The sequence below is a fragment of the Anarhichas minor genome, unplaced genomic scaffold, assembly GCF_050575085.1.
Source record: "Anarhichas minor isolate MPS153535 unplaced genomic scaffold, ASM5057508v1 ptg000043l, whole genome shotgun sequence".
Taxonomy (NCBI): domain Eukaryota; kingdom Metazoa; phylum Chordata; class Actinopteri; order Perciformes; family Anarhichadidae; genus Anarhichas; species Anarhichas minor.
Genome location: NW_027466489.1, coordinates 7,913,352 through 7,940,717, shown reverse-complemented (window position 1 = coordinate 7,940,717; position 27,366 = coordinate 7,913,352). Strand labels below are relative to the sequence as shown.

The following is a 27,366-nucleotide window of genomic DNA, read 5'->3' as shown; positions in this document are numbered from 1 at the left end:
GCTGAGTCACAGAAGCAGTGCAGTGCTTATCCGTGTTGAGTTGGAGTCAGGACCAAGACCAAATGGATTTGTCATCGCGTATTACTGCTGAAATCATTGGCTCACTACAAATTAGTTTCAAACCTATATATTAGACAGCATTTGCTGTGTTTTAAATATATATATCATTGTGGAAATCTCTAGTTGTAACCTTTCAGTTTTTCTTTCAAAGTTCATTCATGCATGAAAAAGAAATATTGCAAATTAAATTGTGGACTGAAAATAAATGGAATTGCTTGATAGATCAGACTGATGGAAGAAAATAAAGGAAATAAACAAATAAGAACTGGCTCGAGGAAGTTATTTAATGTGTATTTTTCAAATAATCACAAAATAATGCCATGTGATTTGGAGGACTTTTTTTTGTTGCCAAAGCTCTGTGCCGTGAGTTCGGCCTACATGCATGTGTTTCTCAGATGAGTAGCTCTGATGTGCACCAAACTACTGACCTAAACAGTGATGGCACCAATTCAAAGAGTACCAACAGCCAACTAACTTATTAGCCAATAACTACAAAGTATATGTATTGTTTTGTCTCTTGAAGTCTTTCTCCTTACTCTTATGCAACTCCGTCCGACACACCAGGTCCTTTTGGTTTGTGACTGTGGCCAGTATTGATTCAGGGCTCATACACTGCACTGCCAACTCATTTGGTCCCTATATGGAGGAAAGCTTTGGGGCTAACCACCCTTTAAAGAACACCATGCTTGACCTTTGGCTACCTTATATTAAGATGTTGCTGTGTGTTGGTTGGAGGGTTTACTTTCCACAAGCAGTTTAACTCAGGAGAAGTCTATGCCACAGCCCAGGATTGTCATGGTCCGTACATACGAGTTGTTTTCTTTACATGCTGAACAAGAACAACTAAAGCATGGCGTCCTGTCTTTCAAGATGAGAGATTTGTGGAGCAATGTGGTATAATTAGGTTAAGCATGTTTCCTGTCTGCACAGTTCGAACTGAAGATGAATGTGTGGATCTCATGCCTGATGTGAGCTCTATCTACTGGAGCAGTATATCTGGCTTTGGAAGCACTATTCATTTTATTTTTCCTCATGACAGACCGCCTGTATAGGCCTATATTTTATATATATATATATATATACAGTATATATCAGCAATTTTGTGTCTGTTGGGCACATTGCAAATTAGATCTGTGATCTGAGCCCGGGTGGTTCAATGCACTTAAATAAATAAATAATAAAAATTATCAAAACTTAATTATGTGCGACTCAACCGCACACAGTTCATTAATGGAGGGACTCAACAAGAAGCTCTTTGAACTTTGAGTGTGTGTGTCAACACCGTTGCTAATCGTATCACCCTCAATTAACTTTACTTCTTACTGCTGGATAAACCTCTTTGCAGTGGGACAAAGTCGGGGAAGAGAGAATTTGTGTGTGCGCGCGCGAGTGTGTGTTCCCCCTACTCCATCCCTCCACCCCCCCCTATCTCTTTACAGGACTGCCAGCCCGTCTCGAGTTATTCCAGGAATGCGTTGAACATGGCTGCCGCGATGAAGGCGCAGAAAACGGGACTGCTGGAACTCCGAGTGACCGTGGACCGCTGGATCCGGGTGTTGGCCACTCTTACCGAGGACACGCTCACGGTTAACCCCGGGGAGGGCGTCGAGCAGCCCGCCAAGCCCAGCCCGAGTCCCGCCGGCGCGATCAACGGAGACCCCCCGAACCTAAGCTCGTCCCCGGTCCCAGAAACCATCACCAACGTGAAGCGCACCGTGCGAGTTACCAAGCAAGATGTTGGGGGACTCGGAATCAGTATCAAAGGTAAGACACTTTCAAATAAAACCTTTCCAAGCGGCTAACTCCATGGACGGCGAGCCAGCGCCAGTTAGCACAAGTTACCGCTAGTTAGGAGTTTGAGTGCAGTTTGACAACGACGGCGAAAACACATCCGTCGCCTGTTAACGTTAGCTAACTTCAGACTGACCGTGGAGCTAAACCCTCACATACGTGCGATACATTTCACGTGTCTGTGACGTTTAGTCAAGACAAATATCTTATTAGTATGTTAGCTCAGCCGTAAGACAATTCAGGGCTGTTGTTTGCGCTGAGAAAAGTTGACAGCTGTGATTATCTCACGCTGTGACTCACCTGAACGGGGAACCATTTCAAGAGTCACCGCCGGAGATGGCATTTCAGCTGCTGTGGTGTAACGTCGGGTTTGGTCTTTGACAGCGTGGCTCCCCACACACACACACACACACAAACTAACAGAGAGTCATGTTGAAGTTGAGAAAAGACCTAAGCTAACTCCAACAGGGTCCCAAGACAAACACACATCAACTGCTTTGTGTTATAACACTTATAGTTTACATTTTCAGCCACATTTCTTAAGGGTGCTTACTTATTAAAGCACTATATGAAAGTGTAGTCACGGAAAAAAATAGAAAATACATCACTGTTTTTACAGAATATAAACTATTTCGGTTGCTTATTAACTTAGCCTGTCAACGAGCACAGATGCATCTGCCCCACACTGCCGCTGGGTCACAGTCAGACCAGCATTGCTTCTATTACCTCTCAATAGGAAAAGGTGGCGACCTCTCCATATCTTACAATCCAGGTTTACATACTTGCGCTATACTGTTCAGCAGCAGATTAAAGCCTTTTCCTTCGACTTGCAGCAACAGGCTGCTATCTCAGTGAAAATATACGTGTGAGGAAGACTAGGAGGGCTGAGCACAGGGAGCCATGCAAATAGATACAAAAGATAAAATGGACAGCACAGTGATAATGCAGTCTGAGCAATATAGTCTAACATTATTTTTGAGTATTGTGTATTGACGGGTTACCACTTGCCTTGCACACAGTCCATTTGATGGACAGCCTTGAACTAGCACCGTTGTCATGTTGCAAAGATGGTGACATGTTCATTTTTACCCCCCCCCCCCCACTCCCACTGCTGCCGCCAACAACAACAACAACAAAGCCAGCCCCTAATGACTTAAATGTTACGTCCATCTTTGTGGAAACGGGTGGCTTTTGAAAATCAGACAGCATGTTATTAAAACAAAATCATTGCTGGCACCCTGCCGGCTTGACATTGTTGTGATGCCCGTTGTTCAAAGGCAGTGAAGAAGAGAGAGGGTCTAGCAGAGGGAAAGAAGAAGAGAAAGGCACCAACAAAGCAAGCCATATCTGAAGAAAAATGAGCCTGAAGCAAGCCAGCGAGAGGTCAAATGAGTAGAAAGGAAGAAAACAATAAATAATGAACGGAGTAATAAATAGTACAGTGTCAAAGAGAAACGGGGTGAAGCAAATGAAAGAACAGGGCAAAGTTGTTGTGGGCTAGCTGACACCACATTGTGAACAGCTGAGAGGAGCTACCCGCACGCAGCAAGCAGTTGTCATTGGCCAAAGATGAAAGCTATATGGCTGGGAATGGACCACTCCACTCGTGTTAATTTTAGGGAGCCCACCCCGACGTGCAGAAAAAAGCATGGAGGCAGTCGACCTCTCCTCTCACATGTCTAAATTTAAGAGGAGAGGCCAGGAAGTGAGGCTCCAGATCTCTGTCGACAGGCCCACTGGTGAGAGTGAAGCAGAGCTGGGTGTAACACTTTGGTGTGAGTTTGGTGGGTTTTTACCGCAGCGACAGTACCCCCAAAACAGGATTTGGATTAAATAGCTTCCCTCACATTGTTTAAATAATCCCAGTGTGTTTTTTGTTTTCTAAATTTCAGATAGGTGTGACGTAATGACTTCAACTTCAAATCAATGCTAGGATTTTTAGGGCAAACATATTTTGATAACCTCTCTTGTCACAGAACACCTCAGATGTGCAAATAGACAACATTGGTGCATTGTTATGTAACAAATCTATTATTAAAAAAAGCTATTCTCCCTCTAAGTGGCTCTGCGCGCTCATCAAGAATACTTAACCACCGTATTGTGAAGGTTTGTAGTAGGTCTTTTTTGCTCATTAGCCCTGCACGCATATCAGCTGATGAAGTCTGTTGAAGTAAAGTGCTGAGCGTGCTGAATTCTTTGAAAGGAGCGTTATCACAACAAACCCATCGTTAGCACACAGAGTTACCTAATTGGGTACATGTCAGTGTACCGTTCATTTACCTGTCACAGGGAGCTCCGGTGGCTCCGCCCCTCCCCCGCCCGCCACCAGCTCCTGTCAGCGGAGTGACGGGCTGCCCAGCCGGAGGGTGCTGAACTGTGTTTGACACGAAAAAAGTTGTGAGGAAAAAAAGAAGAAAGGCAGGCATCATGGGTGGATTCAGGGCTGTGTAGCAGTGGCAGACGTGTTGACCGTGTTTTTTCCTACAGTATGTCAACAATGTTTATCCAGCTGCCTTGTCAGTACACGGTGTTTCAAGTAAACCTGAAGGTATGCCAAGAGAGGAAGACAACTAGAAAGGACATATATAGGTGGAAGAGGGGTACTGTGTGCAGTACTTGTCACTGGTGTTGGCCCTCTTTGGCAAAGCAGGAGGTGGAAAAAAAAAAATCAAGTCATTTAGTCTCCTCATTGATTTATTTATCTCCTATCTATGTGTCATGTTGGTGCCAATAGCGTCCTCTCGTCACTTTGACACCAATGTCACTATCGTCCTTTCAAATGACGAGACCGCTCTTTGGCCCGCTTGTCCGACCATTCACTTTAAATAGATCCTTCACATCAACTTCCACCTTTCATGGGTTTGCTACGTGAGGTATTAGCATGTCGTGTTTTAATGGGCACGTTCCTTCACTGGCACTGACTGTTCAAGTCGGCAAGACCCCACATCTACCCTGCATTTGTGAGCCTCACTTAACAGTAATGTACTGTAGTGTGTGCTGTAGTTTTTACTACAGATACTTTGTGTGGTTCACTACAGTGTCTGTTTACCACTTGAGTTTGAAAGTCTCTTTTGCTGACCTACTGGGAGATGATTTGCTCCAAAAGGCCCGCATGGCGTCACTGCATACGTCTACTTTATCCCCGGTAATGTAACTTGTTCCTCAGGGTGCATCGTGTTGACAGTATGTGGCCAAATCAGAAAACTTGAGTTTTCCTCACAGCTGCGGAATGTGTGATTTATCACCCATAAAAACATTTGGACTTTGCTTGTTTCACAGGATCAATTGCTGCTTCAGGATTTCAGAGAGCGCGGATCTGACCAACAGTTCCTCAGCAAAACAATTCCACAGGAAGTCCACAGTAGTAGAGTTGCAATTACTCCCCGAGGGCGTTGTAAATAAATACACAGTCTACCGCTTCTTCCTACAGAGCCAAATAGTTAAGCTCTGCTTACGAAGCGAACAAAACAATCTCCCTTTGTTACAAACAATTCTACAAGGTACCACAAGGCAACTTTATTTCTACAGCACATATAGTATAGTTCAAAGTGCTTTACCTAAGATATAGTGACGACAACAACAACGGACAAACAAATAACTTAATAACAACCACTAACATCTGGCTTTTGCCTTCAGTGGGAAAGGTTACAATCAGCTTTTATTCCAGAGAAAAAGGACTGCAGTAGTCACAGGTATTTATCGGCTAACGATCACCAACTTTTGCAGATCTGAAAATAGCCTAAAACTAAAATATATTATATATATATATATATAATATATATATAATATATTGCTCTATCCAAATGGAAGCCTCCTCACAAACCACTATGCCGCAGAATATAAAGGGAAATGTAGTTCATAGGATTGGTTAGCGGTGTTCTGGCTAGGGCTGCTTCATCTTAGTCGATCAGTCAACTAATCGGTTGTTTTGGTGTTTCTTCTGTCGATTAGTCGTTTTTTATGTTTTTGCTATGCTGACTTACTTTTTGGTGCATTTGTGTGATTCTTTGTGGAAAAAGTCAGTTTTACAGATCTTTCGATTAAACCAACTAATCGATTAGCGTCGGTCGACTCAGGATGTCTTTGGTAGAGGACCGCCCCAGCTGTGTCAAAAACGCTGTGCTCATTCCTTTTTGGTCCTTCTGCAGGTTCATCCATGCCGAGCAGTCAGAATCACAATGAGGTCCCTCTAGAGGGTTTCAGTTAGGCATGGCCAGACCTCTCTCCCTCACTGATTAGCAGTATTCAGTTTGGAGGTTCAGGTCCCTCTCGGGTGCTGAGCAGTTTCCAAAAATTGCTCTTTTTTAGTAGTTCAGTTCCCGTCCGACAGTTCCAGCTAACTGTGTGCTACGTTATTTGAACAGAGTCCGAATATTGGTGCTTGACAGATTGCAGTGAAGTATGCAATGTACGGACTACTGTCCATTGCAAGACATGTGCACTGTGCAGAACTTTATATGGTCGTATTCATCGTGGGACATTCTGCAGATCGCCCTCATGTCCCTGTGCCAAATTCCAGTACATCTACTGTATTTAATGATCCAGAACTGTTTTTCAAGTTCATGATTTTAGTCGATATTCTGATTCAAGTTTTGACGACATATATATTGGTGACCACCAATATTGCCGAAGGTCCCTTTCACCTCATCTCCACTTTAAAAACAACATCTGATGTCACAGAGCGGTGGAGTAGCTCGTAAATCCCTCTTTCTCTAACCTGATCAGCATAGTGACTGCCATGCATAATACGAGTGTGTGGTTTTAAAAAAAAAAATGTATGAAGAGCACCAGGCAGTGGCCTCCGAAAGAAGATACAATGAGTCAAATCCAAAGTAATCACCCGGAGGAAGCAACCTGTGGAAGATGTATTTCAAATTAATTAAACGTAATCCTCTTTCAGATCATTTCTCAGTAGCCTGAAGGCCGGAGTCCAACTGCCGGCTGACATTAATGGCGATATTTCTTATGGAGAGTGGAAGCCCACAGCAAAAGGCAGATCCATCAGCTTACCAGCTGACCTTCATGTAACGAGAGAGAGAGAGAGAAAGAGGGAGAGACGGGAAACTGCGGAAGTTAGTACCACGGGGTAATCGCTGCTGTCGGTGTTTGTCCTCTCTGTCGTCACTTGAGGATTGCAGTGGTTGGAATCAAAACAAGTGTGCAGTGTTCTCGCTGCAGAGCAACGTTGTGTATCTATGACGTGCAGTTACTGGACAACATGCACTGTATCTTTACATTACATTCAGCTGGTATCTTTGTCTTGGGCTTCACTGTCAGTCATTATTTCTGGTATCGTCTTCTTTGCTGCGAGTTGCAAACTCTGCACCGTCTAGTCTGAAGTTGGCGTTTCATCCCAGCGCCATGTTCCACAGACTTAAACATCATTTTTTTTTGTGAGTGAACCGGAGCTCTTAGCATAAGCACTTGCACTTTGCATGGATTGTGGAAGTAGAAAATAACTTAATTCCCAGCTGCTCTGGTAAAGCTGATCAGGGGTCAATAGCTGAGGTTTAGGGTTACACTTTTGCAAACGTGAATGTATGTATAATGTGCAGCTAAAGCAGCTTTTTTCCCCCTCTTGTCATGCAGGTGGGAAGGAGAACAAGATGCCAATCCTCATCTCCAAGATTTTCAAAGGCCTGGCCGCTGACCAGACTGAGGCGCTTTATGTCGGTGACGCCATATTGTCCGTCAACGGTTATGACTTACGGGAGGCCACTCACGACGAGGCTGTGCAGGCGCTGAAGAAAACTGGCAAAGAAGTCATCCTTGAAGGTAACATCAAACCCAGAATCTGTTCCGTCTTTGCCTGATGGAGCATTTCTGCCCTTGTCTCCTTTCTATTTTGTCCCTGCTTTGCCATTAAACGGTGAAATGTAACAGGAATCTAGGATTTAACTTTAAGATACACTTGGAAAATATGTCACAACCATCTCTTGTTGTATAACAAAGAAGTCCTTCATATTTCTGAAACAATACACTCCTCAGAGTGTGAAAGAACTAAATCCTCGTCTTTCATGAAGAAGTAGCACTTCCCCGTTGACGCTCCACTGCTCCAAATAGATACATGGGAGGAAACTTTTGATACCGTGTTATGTTTTCGCTGCATTTCTTCAGCACTTGGGGTCGATTTCTCCTTGAGGGCCATACATGATGAGCAGAGAGAGAGAGAGAGAGAGAGAGTTCAAAATAATGAGTTGAACTGAAACAGAAACCAGAGACTCCAAATTTGCCAATATTGTTGTGGCTCTCACCTCTGAGCATCTCAGCATGCTAATGATCAGCCTTCCCAAACCATCAAACACTGTTGACACTGACAGAAAGCACTTTGTTGCTGTTCATGTCAGATCTGAGCTCTGTGGAGGACTCACAGCGTGAGAGCTGCTCTGCATAGGAAGGTTCGCAGTGGAGTCGGCAGGTATTTACAGGCGATTTTCTTCCCTCATGCTAATGCACTGTATCTCTCTGTCCTTCCCTGTCTCGCTCTTACGGTTTCATCGTTTGCGGTACATGTTTGTGTATGCACAATTGTCTAAAGGAATTAGTCCACCATCAGGTGTGGAACAACACGGCTAGAGACAGAAGAAAAGGGGATTAAATACAATCTTTCGTCTTGCCAAGTGATTGCGTCACAGGAATTCTGCCTCTCCCACCCAAGCTCACTTCAAGTCACTGGGTTGAATCGCAAATTCGCTCGTTCCAAATGCACAGCGTCTAAAGGCGAAGTGTGATGTTTTATACAGGATGTTGCTATTCAAAAAGAATATCAAGAAGCATAAAAGTTGACACTTTGGAGCTTTGCTTTTATTATTCGTTCTATTGATCGCTACGTTCTCCTCATCTTTTAAGAGAGCGCTCACCCACAGAGTCCAAACAGAGGCTGACAGTCATGTTCAGCGATGTGAGCCGAGCTGACGCTTCAGACCCGATGTGCTCTCAACGTTCTTCCAGTTGAAAACCTTGTATGTCCAAAAAGTCTCTTTAGCAGCTGAGAGAAACAAACCCTAACACTTACTTTAAAAAACAGGTTCAGTAAACTTCAATGAGAATAAGTCGTGAAACATGACGTAATCTTTCCGTTTGAGAGAATGGATTTAAAGAAAGGAACACTAAGACCGGCGTTGCCGGCTTTCCATGTGACAGCGTTTTCTTTGGGTTAGCTGGCACAGTGGGCTGGCACCAGTAACTTCAGTCGGCGGAGCAGACACAGCGAGAGCTACAGCCGGGGGAAATCATTGCAAATCCCCCTGCCTTGCTTGTCCACAGTCAGGCAGAAAAGTGTTGATATCAGACGGCTCAACCAGCGCTGCTCTGTGATCCGTCGTGTCAGGAATCATTTCATGGGTTTCCCTTCCCCCTGAGGACCTGATAGTGAGGAAACGAAAGAGGCTTGAAGGCTCACTGAGGGGAGAAGGTTGTGTGTGTGTGTGTGTGTGTGTGTGTGTGTGTGTGTGTGTGTGTGTGTGTGTGTGTGTGTGTGTGTGTGTGTGTGTGTGTGTGTGTGTGTGTGTGTGTGTGTGTGTGTGTGTGTGTGTGTGTGTGTGTGTGTGTGTGTGTGAGAGAGTGAGTATATTTTGATATCCTTAGATGTCTGTGCGTCTCTGACCCGGCCACTGCAGGATTGCAGGACGCATATATCTGTAGTGAGAAGCTTTGGGGTATTTTAAGGGTATAAAGGAAGTAAAGAATTCAAATTTTGGGCTTGAGGGCTACGAGCTTTTCCAGCTGCAGTTTTTTTTAAGATTTAGATTTTTCTGTCAAGACTATTTGTGCATCACACAAATACTTCTGAGTTCATTTGACATGAAGTTTGAGTCCAAAGTTTATTTTGGTTTTGGCGTTTTATCAAGATACTCAGAAACACATTCAGAAACAAGCTCCTTCTTGGCACCTCTTCAGTGTTAAAGGTCGGGTAACAGTCTTCCTTACATGTGCACAGCAGCAAAACAAGCCACCACCAGGCTGCTGTGCTCAAGGCAGGTTTCATCGCTCGCACACGGCCTTGACTCAGATCAAGGAGAAACTGCCTCAATCACATTCAAACATCTGGAATACAGTAATATGTCGGATAAGCACTTTCACAACGTTCAAGGGAGTTACATTAGAAGCCCGATCGCGCATTCTGAGCTTGTGACTCTTTTGGAAGTGGAGAAGAAGAAGCAATATTTCGGACAGCCTGTATTAAACAGATTCCTGCCCACTTAGATCAGTGCAGCTGTTGCAGCAGCACATGCGAGGCGTCAACGCCGAGCTCTGCCTCGTAACTTTAGCGGTACAATCGAGGGGAAGGATGTTTCCAAGGACGCTGTGTATTTCTGTCAGTGAGTTGTGTGCTGGCTGAAAGGTTGACTTCAAAGTTGTCTAATGTGCATGAGATGAAAACATTAGAAAACAAGAAATGGACTGGTTTTGAGAAGGGTACAGAGTTGTTAGCTGCACAGATGTGACACAGCTTGTAAGAGTTTTAGCACTTCATTGATTTTTCATAAATCGTATGTGTGCATAGTCAATCCGTCTGTTTGAAAGAAAGAAAATAGCCTTTCTAAATGTTTCCAATCGGATGCCCTCTGCTAGCCTCCCTCTGTGTTCCTGTTGCACGTCTCATCTGAATGCTGACGGAATAATCAATGTGTGCCTGCGAGAGAGGAGCAGTGAACACCTGAGAGGGTCAGATAAAGACAACGAACCCGATGAAACCACAGAACCACAGGTGCCTTCATTTCCGCCCTGCGGCATTTACAGCCTGACTGTGTGTGTTTGAGTTTGGGCGTATGAGCACATGTGCTGTGTGTATTTCTGTATGTGTGTGTTTTTTTTAGTCTGCTGCAAGTGTGTGTGTGTGTGTGTGTTTCTGTGTGTACATGTGAGGAGAGAAAGGAAGTGGATGATGAGGAGAGGATTATAGGTCACCTCGACATTTTCCCGGGCAGGCCCACACACTTTATTATCACACCTGAATGTGCCGTTATTGTGGAGGCGCGGGTTGCTGTCACAATAGATTGGGAGATTTCTATATCAATTTTGCGAAAGGTTAAGCGTGAGAACAATTAAACAATGCTCCACGGAGCAAAGAAAAAAAAAAAAAGGAAGGAATTCAAATTGAGACTGAAAGTGGGACAGAAATAAAAGAGACTGAAGACCGATGAAGCAGCTGTTCAGGGATTGGATGAGCTACAGAATGTAGCGCTGGTCTCTGAACTGCCCCACTCTGTCTCTATTTTAATTTGGATTCTACTCTCAGTGAAAATACATCCATCATTGCCCCCAGCCTGCCAGCCGAGGCAAGGCACGTACCAGAGACACGCACCAAGTCAGTCGGCTACACAACCACATACTATACACATACTCGCATGCATGGTGTAAAGCAGGGACGGATAAATGGGCCACAAAAGACAGGTCAGGGCACCGAGGTAAGTGTGAATGTGGTGGGGCAGGTAGAGTGTGTGTGCATGTGGGTTTGTTCACAGGGAGCAGGCGTGTGTGTGTGTGTGTGCGTGTGCAAGTGCTGTTCGTGTATATAGGAGTCAAAGTGCAGGAGAAGAATGTAACGTTCTAACGATTGAGCTGGTGAGGCCTGTTGGGAGACCAATAGTCTGGACGATTGGCCGTTCAGAGCTGTTGTACAACTACCTCATTCATGTGCCAGTTTGGGTTACTGGCAGCATACTTGACCCTCTAGTTCAGTGGCTAAAGGCCGTGGTTTGTTCGAAACAAACTAGATTGTCCAACATGTCGTCAGACCACATCTGAATGCACAAAGTGTTTAGCAATTCCAATCTCCCACACTCAAGACCTGCCATCATAGAGAGGGGTGGAACGGGGATTCACATGGGGATAACATCGCACAGTCCTGGACAGTATCTCCTCGAATGCACTCATGGTGTTTGCACTAAGGATGTATCCGAATACGTTATTCAGGAAATCACAAGGGTGCGCTGGAAACAGATATTTCTACAACCCAAAGTTATGTGTTGTTTTTGGGAGGAAAAAAACAACGTGATTGAGGTTTCATGGAAAAGTCAGTTCAAAAATTCCAATTCCGACCTCAGGACTGGTTTCAGACACTCTTTTATTATCCCACAAACACATTGTACGCACACTGACCCCTTAAGGCTTCTGAAAGGGGCACAGAAGTTTGGTCATTAAAGGCTCACCAGTGACTTAACCAAAGAATGTCTCATTTAAACTGTTTAACAAATATGTTCAGTGGCCGTGTAAAATAATGGTCCCATACTTGATGACCAAAATGAAAAAAATACTGTGAAACATAAATGACTGAAATGGTAGAAGAATCATATTTTTTTGTACCATTAAAAGGTTTTGGCCTCGGTTTGACTGTTTCATGTGGTCAGGTCCATTTCTATACTTGGTGAGGGTAGCAGCATAATGTCAACCTGAATTTCAGGAGAATTTACTTGGATATCCGGAGGGACATCATTTTCTATGTGTCTGTGCGCGAGGCTCAGTGCACACACACATGGATTAAGTAAGCTTAGATATGGAAGCTCGACGGTTGCAGTCTTTCTATTGTCTATAACCTTTATCAGGACATGTCTTGTCTCCAAGACAAGTCTCCTGATTTTTGTTATCCCCATTGGGCTGTTGGCCAATGTGCATTATGCAAGCATGAACTGTTGAGCAACTTTGTACAAAGTCCAATGTGTTTGGGGAAAGGTATGTCACATTAAAGCAAAAAAATATGTATCTAGCAGTTTCGTAAAGATATGTGAATATCGGTAAATGTACAATTCCTCAACGATTTGGCTCATTGCAGTTGGCACCCCAATGAAGCAAAAGCATTTAATCTGCTGACAAATTAAATATCATTGTCTAATATGTGCAGAACGTTTTGCTTGATGCAGTTATAATTTAACCTCTTTTTTTTCAAGCTGTGTTTGAAAGATAGATGAGTGTTAATCACCCACATGCAATTTAATTCTATAGAAACACCAGTCATCCTGTGTGGCATAGAACAGGTGATTCAAGCTCACATGGCAATCACCATGAACGTAGACGTAGAGTACATATAATTTGTCTCCAGAACATATTTCTTAATTGGGAATGTTTTTAAATGTTGAAATGTTTGTTTTTCTGCTTTTCCTTTTGAATCTATGACTTTCTACTTTACTGGTTCCGGTATTGTGGACATATGGACATTGAAGGCCTTTTGGCAACAAACTCCTGCTCTATGTGATCTGTTTCTTTGTTCATGTTGATTGCTCAGTGATTTGAAACACCTGCTCTACACACTATATATGTCACTCAGAAATGGCCTGTCAGCTTCTCTTTTACATCAAGCCTTTCACGCAGGCTGCATTTTCAAGCTTCATTGTAGCTTTTAATTTGAAGTCACAGCGGTTGCGCTTTCGTATTTAATAAATGTGACTATGTTACATCGACTGCATCATTCCTCTGGAAGTGTGTAAATACTTCTTTAAAACGGCCAGAATGTGAAAATTCAATATGCACAAGTAGGAGTGTGTTTCAGGCTGAGGAGAGATTAGATTTGAAGAGGTTCATTTGTGTCTGAGATGAGCATTAGCTGAGAGATGCTTTGTCAGCACTCTCACCAAGAGCTAACCCCAAACCTAATCTCTCTCTCTTTGTGACTCACACACACACACACCCTCGTGCTCCTCTCTGCATCAAACACTTACTGCATCTGTATCGCATGCAATACAGAGGAGTTGTGTGATCTGCAGCACTTTGCTGTTCGACTGTAGATATCGTCCACGTGGTAGTTTTGGTTATGTAGGTAGTCGCTGAAGATCATGTTCATAATTTTACATGAATACAGTCTGGGTTATTAATACAAGGGCAGCCCTTCGGAAGAGTGCAGACCAGCAGTTTGACTTACAGTTTGCTTTGAGGGATATATATATATATATATATATATACATATACACAGCGGTCTGCTGGCTAAGACAGTCTGTACCGTTGATTCTTTGTCTAAAATGTATTCTTTACAAGTTCTGATACTGAAGCAATGTAAGCCTCAGTCTTGTTCACACATGATGTAATATGTGAATAGACCGGGTCGTGTATGCAATTTGAATTTATACACAAACGCACTACTTCTACCAGTACCGCTGACTCGGGAGAGTGGCCCCGTGTCTACTTATTGGACCGTGCCAGACAGGTAGCCAGGGAGGCAAGTGAGACTTTCCTAATTCACAGTTTCCAACTGCAAATTCTCAGGTGGTATCTTTGGGCCAAGCCGCCGCCTCAAACCCAGTCAGCGACGTGAGAGTTGGTGTTTCCGTGCAGCAGCTAATCTATTCATCTGGTGTGTGGCAGCAAGCATCTCCCTGTATGTTTGGTTGCTCTTACCAGTAGCCTCATTTCTCCAGGAGTTCATAGCCGCTTCTGAGAAATATCCACCAAAAAAGAATAGAGGTGCTCTAATATGTAAAGGCCGCTTTACACTGTGCGAAAAGTTTTGGCCGACAATCCAGAACCCGTGGGAGATGTCCACAGACGGCTAAATGTGAGCTTTGGTGGCTGTCAGAAATGTAGGGCTTTTTTTCTTTACATATTTGTAGCGCTCAGTCATCCCTTAATCGGACATTCCTCAATTTAATATCCCTTTGACGCGGCTTGCGACCAAGATTCTATTAGACCTATAAACTCACGCCATCATTGTTGTCGCTCACTCTATAGGCGACCTTAAGCATTACAAGATCTATTGTTGTTCTTGGTTCTACAATCGTTGGCTCTTGTGTTGGAGTCCTGTCCTTTTGTCTTCTCAGTCTGACCTGCAGAATGAATACATTTCTCTCCCTGTGCTCTGACGTTGCTTGGATAGCTTGTCATGCCGGATTGGGACAGTCAATGGCGTGTCCTTTGCCATGGTGGCTCTGTCTATTTCACATTCTTGGCTTTGCTGTCGTTTTAATGAAATATGTCTTTAAAAAAAACACGTGCACGGTAGTGTACATTAGACAACGTTGCAGCAGTATCTGTTGCCGATAAAACTTCTCTCATAACTAGAAGACCAATTTAGAGTTATGGATCGGACATTTATTTGATTTTTTTTTTTTTCTTGTCTTTTTCTCAATTTGACCTGCCCGTCAAATGTAATTGCCAGTTGAGAAGTACATCTACATGTGGCAATAGTCCAGAGTGGACCCTGTGAAATCAAACGGATGTTTTTCTGATTAGCCTGTGCACTATTAATCAACACGTGGTCGACTTGACTGAGATCAGATTCTCAACTAGATTCCGTTCGCTTAAAATCCACGCTTGATGAACGAAAGGATGTCAGTGGAAATATAAATGTATGAACCCTACCAGTGTTGACGCTGGAGCCGTACAGATATGCCGGTGACACGCATGTACTTATCCCCTAATTAAAACTTTCTGACTCGCGCTCCTGCGACAGTATAATTATTACTTTGAAAATAAACCTTTCCCTTGTAGCCTGACTGAATTCCTCCAGTTTCCTACTACCTATTGGATCTTTGTTCTCAGGGCTTCTCTTCAGCTCTGATGGATAAAAGTGAATTATTTAACTGTAAAGGGATCAAGGCCTTCTTTTTAATTTCAGATGTATCATTATCTAGATGTAGAATTGTTTCGTAGAGCAAGTCCATGCAGTCGGATCTTAATTGTCGACTAAATTTAAATTCTATTCAATTTGGTCTTTCAGTTAACCTTCACTGATCCAGAATAGTCTCGTTTAGAGCGTACACGTCTTTTTGTGTGAGATCAGTGAAGTTGTCTGTGGAACTGAGTGATGGGAGAGTAGTTTGTGAAAAGAAAATAATGTGGTTTTTACATGTTCCAGTGTGCAGTAGCTGACAGAATAAAAATAGCTGTCCAGTTATTTTCCTGATTCCATTTCACCACTGAACATTTGCCGCCAACACACAAGTGTGTGTGGTGTGCATCTCCAGCGGTGGAGCAGCCAGTAGGACATGTGGCGCCTTGTGTTTTCTTTACACTGACCTAGATACGTTGATGTCGTGGCCCTTCTTTTCCTGGTTGAAAAACCTTCGCTTTAGGATTCCTACATATCCGCCACATCTGGGTCTTCAAGCAGATGTTGTGCTGATACTGAACCTATTTGGCACTTTTCAGAGGAATGAATCCCACCCAGCTGGTGCTCCAATTCGTTCAGGTAAACAATCAGAAATGTAGCCATCGATCAGGGAAGTCAAACTTTTTTTGTTCTTTCTTGCTGCAAGTTATTTGGAGAAGAATCCACAGTAGTGGCACTTATATAGAATATTGTTGTATCGTGCCAGTATCCTTTTTCTGTCCTCTAGCTTCTTTCTTGTGGAGTGTTTGTGAGTGGAAAAAGTGACGTCAGCACACTCAGCATCATGTGCTTTGTTGTCATGAAAAGCAAATGGATATAAATACTTCATTTGCAATGTTGCAAACTGGTTGCCACTGTGTATTACTCTCTTAAAAACTTTGGATAGAAACAGCCGAGGAGGAGCAAAAAAAGTCCATTTTCAGTGTGTGAATTTAAGTGAATCGCCATGATACGTAATCGCAGATTAATTCATGAACACGTCTTCTCCTGCAGTCTGGGTTGCACTGTATGTTCTGTGATTCCGCCCTGAATGTCTCTGTGCAGTGAAACCTCAAACCCTCTGCACACAAAGCGTGGTTCCTTTTTCCTTTAGAGCTGCTGGACCGTGAGGACATTGTGCTTAGACTCAGCGAGGGAATGGATTAAGTCGCAATAACAAAGCTTTATTAAATCACAACTCTCTGTAAGGCTTTCTCTGCCTCTGTGGCGTCAAGTTTGCTTAACAGTCCCCCCTCTGAACCCCGCTGCCCTGGGTCGGGGCCCCTGATAAATTGGTGGCCCGGTCTTTGTGCCACTCTCTCACTTCATTCCAGGCTCAGTCTCCACTGAACCATCTCACAGTATTGTGCAGCATGTGCATGTGGGGGTGGGGGGGTAAGAGGCATGGGAGGGTGTGTATGCAGCCATTATTTAGAAAAATACATATATACACAAAGAAATGAACACAAAAAAATAAAAAAAGATGTGTGAAGGACTTTTCCGCAATTAAAAAAACTGCTAATGTACCAGACAATTTCAAAATGTATTTGACTTTTACTTCATTTTCAACAGACCTTCACAAGATTTCAGATACACTTGCACATAATAGCCCACTAGCTTTACTCATCATTCTTCTGTACATCATGTAACTTTGCAGTGACATTTATGAACTATTTCAGTTTTCTTCCAAAGCCCGCCGCTGTTTTGAAATTGGGAATCTCATGTTAACGGCTTTCATTTCTCTCATTACGAAGGAAACAAACTGGAAATGAGGTTCATGAGTCGCACAGCAAGTTACCGCTTTGAATCACGCCCAGCTAATATAACCTATCAATGGAAAATGTAGTTTCTTCGTGTTTATGCAGGAAACAGGTCTCCAGACACACACACACAGGCAAAAAAAACTGAAGTTGTAAGTGGAAATGTCTGCCGCTCAACCACCCTTTCACTCTGTTCTTGTCCTCTGCCAGATGCTGCTCAAGCTTCCTTCACTTTTACTTTGTTGAATTAGGATAATTAACTCTCCTGACACACGATGCAAAGTAATCAAATATGTGCTCTGGCAGTATGTGAATTAGTCTAAAAGTCTGATTCGGTGTGCTCTGCCCTCTCAGCCTCTCTGGTACCATACCTTACACCCCACCAAGGTGGGCATTTATCCATGACTTTAATGAGACGGGCTAAAGGAACAATGAACTTCTCTAAATCATTCAGAACAGCAGAAATGTTCGGCTGAATGGCGCCGCCACAAAGAGACACACATTAATCAGCGAACACATAAACCCAGCATTTATTAACTGTACATGAGATCACTGAATGGAGGCACAGACGTACACTTTTTTTAAAATCTGTACATGTGCACACATGCCTCAAAACAGACTTAAACACCACCGGAGGGTTCGGTAAGTCAGAGTAGAAAGCATGCATTTCTCTGCGCGATAAAGCCTGAATGACGATACATTTGTGAGACTGATGTGGATATTAACAAACCTGATTTGGTTTGAAACATAAACAAACATTGACAAACATAACAATCGCTTAAAGCTGCTTCGATCAGTATGTTGTGGTCAGTACTGCAAAGCTTCTTATCGGCCAACAATTGCTGATAACATTGTCCATGCTGTTGTATCTGTCGGGATCTACACACTCCTTTTTTCGTGCATAAATTTGTTTACAAAATCTATAATATTCAATATTTAATAATAATAATCTCATTTCTAATATTTAGTCTCTCCATCTTGACTGTCTCAAAACATAAAAATCCAACATTTTCTACACCATCTAATTTATGATTGGCTGCCTTTTTAAGTGGGCTCACTGGACTTTGTTTTTCTTTTACCTCGCCTGACCCCAATGTACTCAATGAAGACAGCGAGTGTTCCTGTTGTTTATGATGTTGTTTTGGACATCTTTCCTCGTTGGTGGTGTAACATCGGGACATTCTTCGTCTGACACGGTTTACAGAGCCAACAGCGTGCTTCTGAGGTCGCTGACTGGCCAGTGACATTCCTGCTGCTCCCACGGTAACCAGTGGCAGGGGGTTATTCAGCTGTAGCGCATTGTTTCGCCAGCGGCACAACGACTGCCAACTACATCAACTTACTGGTTTTCTGAGTAGACACCTGTAAAAGCAATTATTTAACCATCAAGTGTGTGTGTGTGTGTGTGTGTGTGTGTGTGTGTGTGTGTGTGTGTGTGTGTGTGTGTGTGTGTGTGTGTGTGTGTGTGTGTGTGTGTGTGTGTGTGTGTGTGTGTGTGTGTGTGTGTGTGTGTGTGTGTGTGCCAATTTGAACCACACTGGAGGAGGAAAAGGTTTCTCAAACCAGTTAAGTGAATTGTGTCAAAACTGAATTGGCTGAAAATGTCTGGTCAGGATTTGTGAGGTTCAATGTGAAGACTTGAGAAGGAAAAGCTCAGTGGCAGATTCTGCAGAAGAAGCAAAGAACACACACACACACACACACGGCACAAAAGTAGTCTCGCTGGCAGCCAGATAAGCTAAAGTAATAACAGTGCCATCTCAGCTAATTTTAGCTCTGTATTGAATGTGCCGCCACTGGTATTCATGGCAACATTTCTGGCTGAGCTTAACCATACGTTCGGTCTCTCTGTGTTGCCTGTCTCACTCTTTCTTATTCTCTCAATCTTGTTCTTCCCCTCGATTCTCCATCCCTCTCTCTCCTTTTCATTCATTCACCCCTCTGTTTGAAAGCCATCTCGTCCCATTTGTTATGTGGGGCCACAACTAATGCATGACATTTCTAATCTCCACATCGCATTTCCGGAAAAGATGTAAAAGCCTCTTTACAAAAGTAAATTTCTCTTTACACTTGCTATGATTGGTGTTTTTCCCCCAGCCTATTTCGTTCTGCAGTTTGTGCAGCACAAAACATAAACTCAGTCTTACATAATAGTCAATAATGACCACTGACAAAAACCTTTACGTGCCAAAAAGTAGCACCTAAGACACTCCTTGTTTTTGAGAAACTTTTATTCAAAGCTAGTTGCATGACTGAGACATTCTAATCGTGAACAGATAGCCGTCTCTGAAGTGTCTTAAACAGGTACAACCTCCAGTTTTGAAAGGTGAAACCAATGCAGAAGTGTCTTAAACGTGCATTCTCTTTGCTGGCCATCAGGGGGCGGCGACTGGTTGCAAAAAGAAGACTTGATTGTATAGAAGTCTATGAGAAAATGACTCTACTTCTCACTTGATTATTACCTCAGTTAACACCGTGAACATGCGTTTATGGTGTCAATCACCAGTTTCAAGTCTTCAATACAGCATGATGTTCATTTGGTAAGTTAACCTTACAGCAGGGTATGCTTAAGGGCGTGGCTACCTTGTGATTGACAGGTCGCTACCAGAACCATATACTGCCTCTTGTCCACCAGTCACTCCTCCGCAGTCCAAATATAGTAACTTCTGTTCACTGGCTGCAAAAAAGAAAAGATGGCGGCAACCAAAATCCAAGATGGTGATGGCCTAAGGCCGATCTCGAGACTTGAATAGAACAGTCCACACACCAATGGGTGACATCACAACGACTATGTCTACCTCTTATAAACAGTCTGTGGTCTTTACCTGGACCTTTACCCACAACAGGACTGAATTGAGAAATCCTGCAGCTCTTTCTTATTCGGGATAGCCACAGGCTTCAGGAGATCTGCTAACATGGCTTCCACTTGAAACAATAATGCAGGAAATCCCATTTCCATTGCCAGTCTTGTGGCCTCGCCTGCCATATTGAGATTGACCGCATCAATTTTGAATGGCCTCGGTCCAGCAACAAGGAAGCAGTTGGCGACCCCGTGGTACAAACATCAATGGGTTGGCAGGGGAACAAATGGACAGAAGCTCATTTACATGAAACATTACGTATGCAAGTTGACAGCTACTTCAAAGCGGTAGCTGGTACATATTGGTTGCTCACTGCTTCCGTGTTCCCAGTCGACACATCCCCAATGTGTCTGGTTCTGATTTTTCATGGGATGTTGAGCTGATTCTGCATAGTGTAAGTTAGGCAAGTAGACAAGTGAAATTGTCCTAGTGGAAACGGGAGAAATGCACTTTTATAGAGCCTTCAAATGTATTAAGATCATGTTAAGTGGGTCTCATTTAAGTCCATACACATAACGTAATGTCACAGAGGCATAGAACCAAAAACTGTGGTAAAGAAGAGTCTTTCTTACCCTACAGGGATACCTCTAAGGCTGGGTAACGTTTGCAATACCAAAACGATTTTTTTCCCCCTGTTACTTTGAAGAATACAAACCCATTTCTTGATTCTACCAAAATTTCAGGATTCTTAAATGTTATTTAAACACAAACCGCAATAATAGAAATGTGTCTTAATTACAAATACAGCTTTTAATTGGCAAAACAACCTGTCGGAGAACAAATCAAAAAAAAGAGAGCATGAATCTGAGCATTGGGGCTCGATACTGAGCCGTGGGGATTCCTCACCGTAAATGTGTTTTTGGATATGCATGCGTGTGTGAGCAAGTGTTTGCGTTCAACTCAAACTGTCTTTGTGTGTGTGTCGTAAATGTTTGTCTCAGGAAACCATCTTGGTAGACCAGAGAGTGTGAGTGAGAAAAGAGAGACAGGAAGAGACGAGGGGAGGCTTTTTCAGTGGTCTTAAACCAAAGTGGGGAAAAAAATCCTTCTTCTGCATGATTCTTTATAGATTTGAGAGAAAAAACTTTAACGGCAAGAGATTGTTATCTTACAGATATGGAAACAATCCCCAAACCAAACTGAAAATGGAACCGACCTCTTCTCTGAAGAGAGGGAAAGATTAGGGACACATTAGAGATCCAGGACAATATAATAGAGAACGGATAGTTTTCAAAGAAGAAGAGACAGGAAGACAACATTCTGTTGACTCAGAGGAGCTACAGTATGTTTATTGTTTTCAAAATGTAGGTCATTCTCTTTTCTGCAGCAAGTTCAGTCCCCTTCAAACATAAATTCAAATGTTGGCATCAGGTTTGAAATGTTTTTTGTTCTTTTCATGGATGCTGTTTTGGCAGTTTTCCTACTCAGGACCACGTAACATTTCTGCTCACATGTGAGTACATGCAGTTACCTCAAAAGCACAAAAAGTAACTTTTGACCCTCTCTTTGATCAGCGAGTTACTCTGCCACCTCCTGAAAATCTTGAGTGCAATGTTTGTAGTGAAATAAAACCACAAAAGAGAAGGAGCCACTACACACAGTCCTAGATATGATGTAAGGCTTGATGTTTCAGCAAAATCATTGTATGGCCGCCTGCCCGACTGACTGGCGGGCTCTTATTCTGGGAGCGGTGGAAGCCCCCTCTCTCACGATACCGTTGTCCTGTGCTGCGACTCTTCTGCTTGCCCTCTGGCTACATGCCTCTTCTACTGTGCGAGAAGAGCACTTCACACTTTCCCAGTGAAACCAGAGCTCTGCCTGCAGCCGTCAGCCTCATGCCATGTCCTCTGGGCTATTTTTACTCCAGCAGTGGCTACTTCTGCCAAACCCATACCACAGCGTACTGGACTGGAGCTGAGGCCATGTGTGTTTCTCTCTGTGTGTGTGTGTGTGTAGGTGTATGTAGGTGTGCGAGTGGTAAAACTGTGAATATAAAAACAGATGTGAGCAGAAAAGAGCTGGGCAATGTTCCAAAAACAAAAGGCAATGTTATTCTAATGATTATGGGTCTCAATATTACAGTTATTGGATAACGACACAAAAGGCTGTACTTTGAATAACTCGCAAAGTAATTATGGGCTTAGATATTGAATATGGTCATTTAAGGTGGAACAAGTATAATATGAAGATCTTGTAAATACTTTGGTAACAATTGGTCAAATTGCGCACTACTTATGAAGTAATATAGGACCAATTGTGTGGAAACAAACTAAGAAGAGCAGACATATTCTGTTTACACTTTTTATACAATGAAAATGTAATATCCGAAAAAAATATATATATTTTACATTGGAAAAATGGTGTGACCTCTGATTTCTATCCCACAGCGTGGTCATGTGCTCTTAAAGCTCCCGTTCCCTGTAGTACAGGAGTACAGAACAGTCAATAGTTGCATTGACCGTATTGACAAGTACCACTGTTGACCCTTGGTCATTATTGGCGATGATGAACTCATTTCAATGAATCACTTTATTTGTCCCCAAAGTGCAATTGGTTTGCATGAAACACAAGATTTAAAAAAAAAAACAACAACCTCAAAACACATGCATGCCAAAAAACCAAGTAAAAAATGTTTGCGTTAGATTATACATGTCATAGCACACAGTGTGAGTACAAAGCCGGAGGAGACCACACCCTCTCTGCCAACAGCTGGTGCTCAAGACAGGCCCACCCAATGCCAGAATGCCCCCAAACAAGAATACATTCAAGAAAATGTATGTTTACTAAATCACAAAAATCAACTACAGGCAATGAGATTTTTTTAAAGCAAATCCTACTCTTTAGGTGTTTCCGTTTTATGCCTCCACGCCGACGATAGCCGTGTCTTGGGGCATTATATTTTTCACACATATGTTTAATAGGATGAAATGATGCAGTGATGTTTCGGACAGACGTGGATGTAAAGTGCAACAGAGAGGTAATTCTAGTTTTAGGACAGAAGCATAGATTTGCCATGTTAGGAGTGTTTTTTTTCTTCTTCATGAAAAACCATGATGAGCACTAAAAGCTGAGAAATCTGAAGTGGCAGAGAATTTTCTCCGGTTGAATTTTCTTTTTAAGGCCGTAAAGTGCTGCTGCAGCTCTCAACTCATCTCCGAACCTGGAGGCTCTATCTTCACATCCCTAATTCTCTCCCTTCTCTGTCCTCATGTACTTCTTCTGCCTGTCCGCTTAATCTAATTCTCTCTCTCTCTCGTACTCTCACTCTGTTTCAGTGAAGTACATTAAGGAGATGTCGGCTTTCTTTAAGAACTCGGGGTCCCCCGGGGCCGGCCTCCCCTGGGACTCTCCCCCCTCCACACCTCAGTGGGGCACTGATCTCTCCCCTGCTGAGGTGAAGGAGCCCTGCAGCATCCCGCTGAAGATGTGCCAGGTGTCACGAAAACAGTGCCCCCCGGACACAGAGAACAGGTACAGCATGCTGGAAGTCTGACGCAATATTTGATCCATACATACATTCTGTCAGAAAAAAAAAAAAATTTGGACAGATCACAACCAGAAAATAACAAATTGGTTTAGAGAGAATAATGTAAAAGGGACTTCTTACCCCATCTTCTTCACACATTCTCTTTGTTAATATCTAAAACCTCCTCTTCACCCTGAAGCTTTTCTCTTTGCCTTTTGTCTTCTATTTCTCTAACTGCTCCTTCTCTCCATTTTCTCTGCCTCCCTCCTTGTGTCCCTCTCTCTCTCTCTCCCTCACATCTCGTCTGCCAGGTATTTCGAGGTGATTTCGTCCAGCAGAAGGAACTCTGTGTTCCTGCGGGCTAAAGACCCAGCCATGGCTCAGTCCTGGTACAACGCCATCCAGGCCGGCGCTGCCAGCCTTTTACCACGAGTGAAGGAGGACATGAAGAGCATGCAACCTGGCATGGAGGTCAAACATCTGGGCTGGATTACAGAGCAGGTATGCAAGAATGCAGATGTACAAACTGCAAGACCTGCCCTGTTTGTTCTATGTGTTTAATGCTTTTCTTATGCTTTTCTGCTTTCTTCATATCGTTCTGGGTTAAAGACGCTTTCTAGCGCAATAAGGTTCAATCCTATGTTAAAGCGCATGCAGCAACACTCAGATCCTTCATTCATATCAGCAGCCTACTGACGTCCCTGGGCGTTACTGTCAGAAATGTGCCATGTATGATAATTGTAATGCACCATACGAGTGAGTTTAAATGCTTTCTTCAACTCTGCTGCAAATGTGCAGGTGACCCAGGGTCCAGAGAAACCCGTACTGGCCATGCTGACCGACAGAGACCTGCTCCTGTATCCCTCCTTGCCTGAGAGCAAAGAGAGCCTCCGCAGCCCCACAAAGAGTCACCCGCTCATTGCTACCAGGTTCAAACACACAAATGCCTGCATCCGCATACAGTACTCGATATTCACTATCACACTTCGCACACGTGACATGTTTGGCATTTAATAAACGTCTGTCCTCCACCCTCAGCAGCCCACAAATGACTAAAGAGGCCTTTTTGGGCTTGTTTTGGCCCAGTCAGGAGAGCACAAGCTCACTCTTTCCATAACTGGACTATTGGACATTTTGCGTCACATTCATTTGGAAAACATGAGTGGAACCAGAGCCTATGACTCATGTGTTTTTCCTTCCCTTCCTTCTCTCCTGTGCACTCCACATCCCACAATTTGACATGCATACCCCTTCATTTGCCCTTTACGGTTCATCCTTTTCTATGAATCTTAATTTCCCTTCTTTCTCGCCCACGTTCCGCTCATGCTTTCTCCTCCCCCCCCTTCAGACTGGTCCACTCCGGCCCAGGGAAAAGCTCTCCTCTCCTGGACTCTGACCTCTCATTTGGCCTGCGTTCGGGCACTAAGCAAGGCGTGGAGACCCATGTGTTCAGGGTGGACTCTGCCAAGGAGCTGTCCACCTGGACTCATCTGCTGGTGGAGGGTTGCCATAATGCTGCCGAGCTCATCAAGGAGGTCACCGCGGGTACGGATGCAGAGATTTGTTTGACTCCCAGTTCTGGCTTCATTCTCGCTGCACATTTCCTCAGCCTACGAGTCTGAAAAATTTCAAATTTTGTCCTGAATGACGCAACCGAGGTTCAAGGTTTGACTCCCACTTGGGTCACCCTCTTCTCATGGCACTGAGCACAAGTTTCTTTTGATAACTTCACTGTTATGTGACACATCTTGAGAGGCATATCAGGTCTATAATATAGTGCATAAGAAAGACTTGTTGAGGTGTCAGCTATTCTAATTCAGGTTGCAGTTGCTGCCTCTATTAGTAGTTCAAAGTACGGGCCGGATAGTTTACGATGAATATCAGAAACAAAAGTAAATAATTGAGTCAGCATTAAATGTATTTAAATAACACTTGTACCAACAGTACATTTGATCAATACTGTAGCCAGACCATTGTTTCCCTATGAAATCCCCCCCAAAGAGACTGTTTAGCATGCATCAAAACGTTCTCTCCTTTAAGGCACAATCGCTCTAACTATGAATACAGTGGGAGTCCCTCTACCACAACACAACACTGCTGTCACTCTAAAAGTGATTGACAAGTCTTTCACACTGGCGAATGCAAGGCAAGTGGTTTAAGATGCGTTTGTCATGCAGTAAAACATGCCGATATTTTCCAATTCTGATCTGCCGGCAATCAAAAAAATGCTCAAAAAGCTGAAATCTATTTAATCCTTACAATTACTGCTCGGGCACAAGACGTGGTTTCTATTCAACAGACGCACAACCATCTCACCACGTAAAAGAGGCCGCTCTCACAAAGCAGGATTAGGAGTTACGATTAATTGTTTGTTGCACAATGATTTAGGGACTGTAGACTTTAGGCAAACATGTCCTCAATCTCTGGGGATTTCTTCTGGCTGCGTGTTTGTAAAAGACTTGAACTGGCTTCTTAGAAAGGGAAGCTTTTGATCATCAGATTTATGAAGAGCAAGTGCAGCATGTGTATATACATGGTGTCTTATAAGCCACGTCTGCACTGACTGCAGCTCTTTTCACTTCCACGATTCAGATTCTGCATTTTAGTCGTCAAAGTTCCTTCTGGAAACTTAAGTGAGTCCAACACCAGGTCGGTGCAGTAATGCTGTTACATCGCCCTCTGCTGGTAGCTTGAGGTGGTGCAAAAACCTTCAGCCTAAAACCTCAAATGATCTAATTTTAGAATCAGAATTAGGACGAGTGTTCCATTTAACTGAGGCCTATTATGTTTTCCTTAACAATAACCATTATTTGGATCATACTGTTCATTCATAGGATACAGCCAAGAATTCTGGGCTCTGTATCAACACTGTTCCACTGAGCTCACAACAAAAATGAGAAAGCAAGAAATATGCAATATAAATCCAGATTTATTTGACAAGAGCTACAGCTGCGTGCTGTAAAATCACGACATTGCCTTTTGTCCGCTCCTGTGAAAGCCATGTTTTTTCTTTTCTACCCTGGCAGCCTGTAGTTGGAATGGGAAGGAGTGCACCCTGGGAGTCCACATTGATGAGGGTTTCACACTATTCACAGACGAGATGGGTGTCAGGAAAAGTATTCTGCTCCAGCAGCCCTTCGAGCGCCTAAGAATGTCCTCAGACGACGGGGTTCGCATGATGTTCCTCGACTTTGGAGGCCCAGAGGCCGAGATTGTAAGTTGCTGTTTTCCATTGAACTCGCTCAGTATGCGGCACTTTAAATATAGAAAAATGTCTTAACTTTAGAGCGCTATCACAATGCCGCTGGATTGTTTAAATGATTATACAAACAAAGTTATTTTAACAAAATAATCTCAACACATTATCCACTCAGTCGCCTTTTGCAGAGCTTTCAGTCGCATTTCATGGTCCTCATTGGTGGATGGAGATTGCTCAGGTGTCATGGAGATGGCCAACTCTGAGACCATGACATGTGGTTGAAAGCTCCAGGAAGGTCAAGTTGCTTAATTCACAATTACTGACAATTTATTGATTTTGGAAATATTTTTTAACAGTATTTAAAAACTGAAGATTAAATTTAAGCAAACCATATTTTCACATTTGCACTTTTGTTGTAATTTCTTTCTAAATTCTCACTTCATTAAGGGATATCTTTTATTCTCTTTCATATTTCCTGCACTCCAAACTCTCTTTTTTTTCTTCAGCAACTGGACCTCCATTCTTGCCCCAAGACCATGGTCTTCATCATCCACTCTTTCCTGTCTGCCAAGGTTAAGCGACTGGGCCTCCTGGCATGATAATGGTCAACCATCCGGAACATCAACAATAGGATTATTCAATAAAACACACCGCCAGAAGACTCTGAAACACCAGAGGATGCAGCCCAGCGAAAGGTGCTGACTTGCCAC

At 43.3% G+C, this 27,366-nt stretch overlaps 1 protein-coding gene across 1 annotated transcript; it reads left to right on the top strand.

Annotated features, from left to right (window-relative positions):
• Positions 1-1,541: 1,541 nt before the first annotated feature.
• On the top strand, positions 1,542-27,366 carry snta1 (syntrophin, alpha 1). Its single transcript, XM_076110944.1, has 8 exons — positions 1,542-1,824; positions 7,441-7,626; positions 23,267-23,462; positions 23,769-23,958; positions 24,256-24,386; positions 24,806-25,002; positions 26,484-26,671; positions 27,163-27,366. The coding sequence occupies exons 1-8, from the start codon at positions 1,542-1,544 to the stop codon at positions 27,253-27,255; spliced, it is 1,464 nt and encodes a 487-aa protein (XP_075967059.1). The 3' UTR covers positions 27,256-27,366.